Source organism: Neofelis nebulosa, chromosome 4 (assembly GCF_028018385.1).
Source record: "Neofelis nebulosa isolate mNeoNeb1 chromosome 4, mNeoNeb1.pri, whole genome shotgun sequence".
In the NCBI taxonomy this organism is placed as follows: Eukaryota; Metazoa; Chordata; class Mammalia; order Carnivora; family Felidae; genus Neofelis; species Neofelis nebulosa.
The window spans coordinates 11,738,485-11,742,853 of record NC_080785.1 but is presented as its reverse complement, the minus strand read 5'-3'; the positions used below and the strand labels follow the sequence as shown (position 1 = coordinate 11,742,853).

Genomic DNA, 4,369 nt, shown 5'->3' with positions numbered 1-4,369 from the left:
ACAAAATTGGAAATCTAAATCAATTAGAAAGTAAAAGTATACGAGACTATGGCTATGGGACTTCCCAAATGAAACAGTCATTCTGGAAAACACATTATTCTGTGGCTGCCATCATAATAGTAAAAACATAGATCTCGCGATCAAAGTTAAATAAAATTGTGTAAAAGTCCAAATAGTGCATGAAATCCTGTGCTCACTTGCACTACTTACCTGAATAGATTTTTCTTTCTGCTTTACAGTGGATTAAAGGAGTTGACATAATGGCTCTGGAAAGGATTGCCAGCTGAGCGAACAGACAGTAAATACCTTAAAACCCCTCTTTCTGTTAAATAAGTAACCCAGATCAGAGTTTGTTCCTCAGCAGCAGTGACTGATACAGATACTGTTGTCAGGGAATGACAGAAAATCAAACATGGGTCACAGAATTCATTCTCCTGGGATTCCCACTCAGCCCACTGACTCAGGTATTCCTCTTCGGGCTCTTCTCCCTGTTCTATGCCTTCACCCTGCTGGGGAACAGCACCATCCTGGGGCTCATCTGGCTGGATTCCCGACTGCACACCCCCATGTACTTCTTCCTCTCCCACCTGGCTGTTGTTGACATAGCCTATGCCTCAAATAATGTCCCAAAGATGCTGGCGAACCTTCTGAACAAGGAAAAAACGATCTCCTTTGTCCCATGCATAATGCAGACCTTTTTATACATGGCTTTTGCTCACACTGAGTGTCTCGTCTTAGTAATGATGTCTTATGATCGATACGTGGCGATTTGCCACCCCCTACGTTACACTGTCATCATGAACTGGAGAGTATGCACGGTTCAGGCTATCATTTCCTGGGCATGTGGCTCCCTGCTGGCCCTGGTCCATGTGGTTCTCATCCTGAGGCTGCCCTTCTGCGGGCCTCATGAAGTCAACCACTTCTTCTGTGAGATCCTGTCTGTCCTCAAGCTGGCCTGCGCTGACACCTGGCTCAACCAAGTTGTCATTTTTGCTGCTTCTGTGTTTATCTTAGTCGGGCCCCTCTGCCTGGTTCTGGTGTCCTACACGCGCATCCTGTTCGCCATCCTGAGGATCCAGTCCGGGGAGGGCCGCAGAAAGGCCTTCTCCACCTGCTCCTCCCACCTCTGCGTGGTGGGGCTCTTCTTTGGAAGCGCCATTGTCATGTACATGGCCCCCAAATCCCGCCACCCTGAGGAGCAGCAGAAGATCCTTTCCTTGTTTTACAGCCTTTTCAACCCTATGCTGAACCCGCTGATCTACAGCCTGAGGAACACCGATGTCAAGGGCGCCCTGAGGAGAGTGCTGTGGTTGGAGAGATCAATGTGAGGGATGCCAGAGATGGTCTTGACGGTGGAAGAGTTGTTTTCTATGACATTTGGGGTGATGATAATACAAATGCCTTACAAAAATCTCGTGTATAAGATTTTCAATATTAAAACTATATATTGATCAGATTCTGTCCCTAAGCATGGGGTACTTCCAGACCACAAGGTGTAAGTGGAAAATCACAAAGTACAGGCCATACGAGAATTGTGTAGTGATGAAACACTGGAGCAGAGAGCCATGGACTCCTATGGCCAATCCCCAGAGCTACCTAAGATCCAGTTTCTTTTCTTTTGAGGCTTTTTTTCTCTGACATCTCCCCTTAAGTTCATCTAAGATTTCCATCTCCTTTATTGCTGTAAGTATATGCTAATAATGCCATGATCGATTCTGTACAATAGTACACCTCTAGCAAGACAGAATAAATAGTGACCTTGTTAAGCAGTCCCCTCCTAGGAAACACAGTGAGGACTGTGGGTAGAGCCAACACCCTCATCTGGAACTTAAAGTCTAAGCAGGATGACATTAGTTCTGAAACATTATGTGCATCAGAGCCTGAGGAATCTATTCCTGTGAAAAGCAAAGTTTAATTTTATGGGTTTTTTATATGTATATGAGAGGCAGAGAAATATCAGGATCTTTGTTTCATTTTATTTAATTATGCTCCATTTACTTTAAAAGAGTTTGTGTTTAGAATAAATACGAGACTCAGTTATTAGGGAGAGTTGCCTTGTCCAGTGTTCAGGTTACAAAGCCAGATGTAGGTAACAATTGACCATTAGGAGGTTGGCACAAAATGTCACAGAAGCAACAGAATCTTGGAGGGATTTCTTCCAAGGGAGGCCAGCAGCTTAACATAATGTTGTAAACTCACATTTAGAATCACTAACATGACAAAGTCTGATAAAGATTTGTAGGAACCTCAACAAAATTCTAAGTGATATTATGCTCTAAGTGATATTAATCACATATTCTGGACCCGAGTGGTCAGAATGATAAGGAAGAGCAATTTGTTTCCTTGTATCCACAAGTTTGGGACCTACATGGCCAACAGAGTGTGACAACAGGGATTTCTTTAACACGCTCAGTGTGGCGTCTTTTGAATTCTCTTCCTCTCTACTCTGGGATATCACATGCCATTCAGGTGTGTGATATATGTGATTGTACATTATTTCCACTTTCTGTAGGTCTTTCTATTTTTTCCACATCCTCTCGTGTATCATTATCAGTCTCCCTTTTTCTTCTTGCATGAAATTAAGATGCACAGGGAAACCTTTGTCTTCCATTTCTCCCCTAATGCACTATTTTCCTCTTGCTTCTCAAAAAGCCTGGTTGCTGACTATTCCCTTCCTTGACTATTCTGCCTGCTAGTGCATTTGGGCAAAACATTTTGTCTCTAGCCATTATCTTAGTCTCCATATATCCAGAGTATCAGGACATTGCTTGTTCTGTCCTGTTATGCTTGCTCTGCTCCCCCCCCCAAAAAAAAACTTGCTTTGCTTCCTTCTCCTCCAAAAAAGAATAATTTGAATAAAAAAATATTGGTTCCAAATGTAACAATAAGCACTATGGAGTTACTGCATGACGTATTTTAAAGGTAGAAAGAAGAAAAACAAGCAATATTTTTAATAAAAATAATGTTTTAACTATACCTAGAAAATTACTATAGTCACTAAAATATGTATACCTTAAATTAAGGTTAAACCAAAAGAAGAAAGAGGAAGAGGTAAATATAGGATAATGTGTCTCACACAAAGCATAATCCATAAGTATGAATTCAGAATGTTTCTACAAGGACCCAATAGAAAACTCAGGGGATTGCATTCATTTTTATGTGAGTTCAAAAATACTTGAGAAAAAAATAGATGAGAAAGGCCAAGCTTCTCCCTACATAACTAGTGTAGATGAATAATGAAGAGATGTCCTCCAGCAGGTCTAAAGAGTAGCTCTGACTCAAAAGGAGAAAATAAAAGCAAAACCATATTTTGTTAACAGATAACAGAAAATTCCTGAGTGTATGGGAGATTACCATTAATTGTTTCAGTATTTGAGTTATAGGACTTTATTTTTTTCTTCCAAGGTTTTCTTTATTTATTTACTTATTTAAGATTATTTATTTATTTTGAGAGAGAGCATAAGTGGGGAAGGGGCAGAGAGAGAGAGAGAAAGAATCATAAGCAGGCTCTGTGTTGTCAGCACAGAGCTCAATGTGGGGCTCTCCCACAAAGCATGAGATCATGACCTGAACCAAAATCAGAAGTCAGAGGCTTAATCGACTGAGCCACCCAAGCACCCCTCTTCCAAGATTTTATTTAAATTCAAGTTAGTTAAAAAATATAAATAATTAATAAATTAATTAATTCAAGTTAGTTAACATATAGGGTAGCATTGGTTTCTGGAGTAGAATTTAGTGATTCATCACTTACATACAACACCAGGGCTCATCCCAACCAGTGCTCTCCTTAATGCCCATCACCCATATAGCCCACCCCCCACCCACTTCCCCTCTAGCAACCCTCAGTTTGTTCTCTATGGTTAAAAGTCTCTTATGGTTTGCCTCCCTCTCTGTTTTTATCTTACTTTAGTTTTCCTTCCCTATGTTCATCTGTTTTGTTTCTTAAATTCCACACATGAGTAAGATCATATGGTATTTGTCTTTCTCTGACTGACTTATTTCACTTAGAATAATACACTCTAGTTCCATCCAAGTCGTTGCAAATGGCAAAATTTCATTCTTTTTTATGTCTGAGTCATATTCCATTGTATATACATCTTCTTTTTTTTTTTTTTTTATATATATACGTCTTCTTTATCCATTCATTGGTCGATGGACATTTGGGCTCTTTCCATAATTTGGCTATTGTTGATAGCACTGCTATAAACATTGGGGTGCCTGTGCCCCTTCAAATCAGAATTTTTATGTCCTTTGGATAAATACCTAGTAGTGCAATTGCTGGGTCATAGGGTAGTTCTATTTTTCACTTTTTGCGAAATCTCCATACTGTTTCCCAGAGTGGCTGCACCAGTTTACCTGATTTTTTTTT

At 40.2% G+C, this 4,369-nt stretch overlaps 1 protein-coding gene across 1 annotated transcript; it reads left to right on the top strand.

The window, feature by feature from the left end:
• The first annotated feature begins 332 nt into the window (after positions 1–332).
• LOC131508362 (olfactory receptor 2A5) lies at positions 333–1,502 on the top strand. The gene has a single exon (XM_058723464.1). The coding sequence runs from the start codon at positions 396–398 to the stop codon at positions 1,326–1,328; it is 933 nt and encodes a 310-aa protein (XP_058579447.1). The 5' UTR covers positions 333–395; the 3' UTR covers positions 1,329–1,502.
• The last annotated feature ends 2,867 nt before the right edge of the window (positions 1,503–4,369 follow it).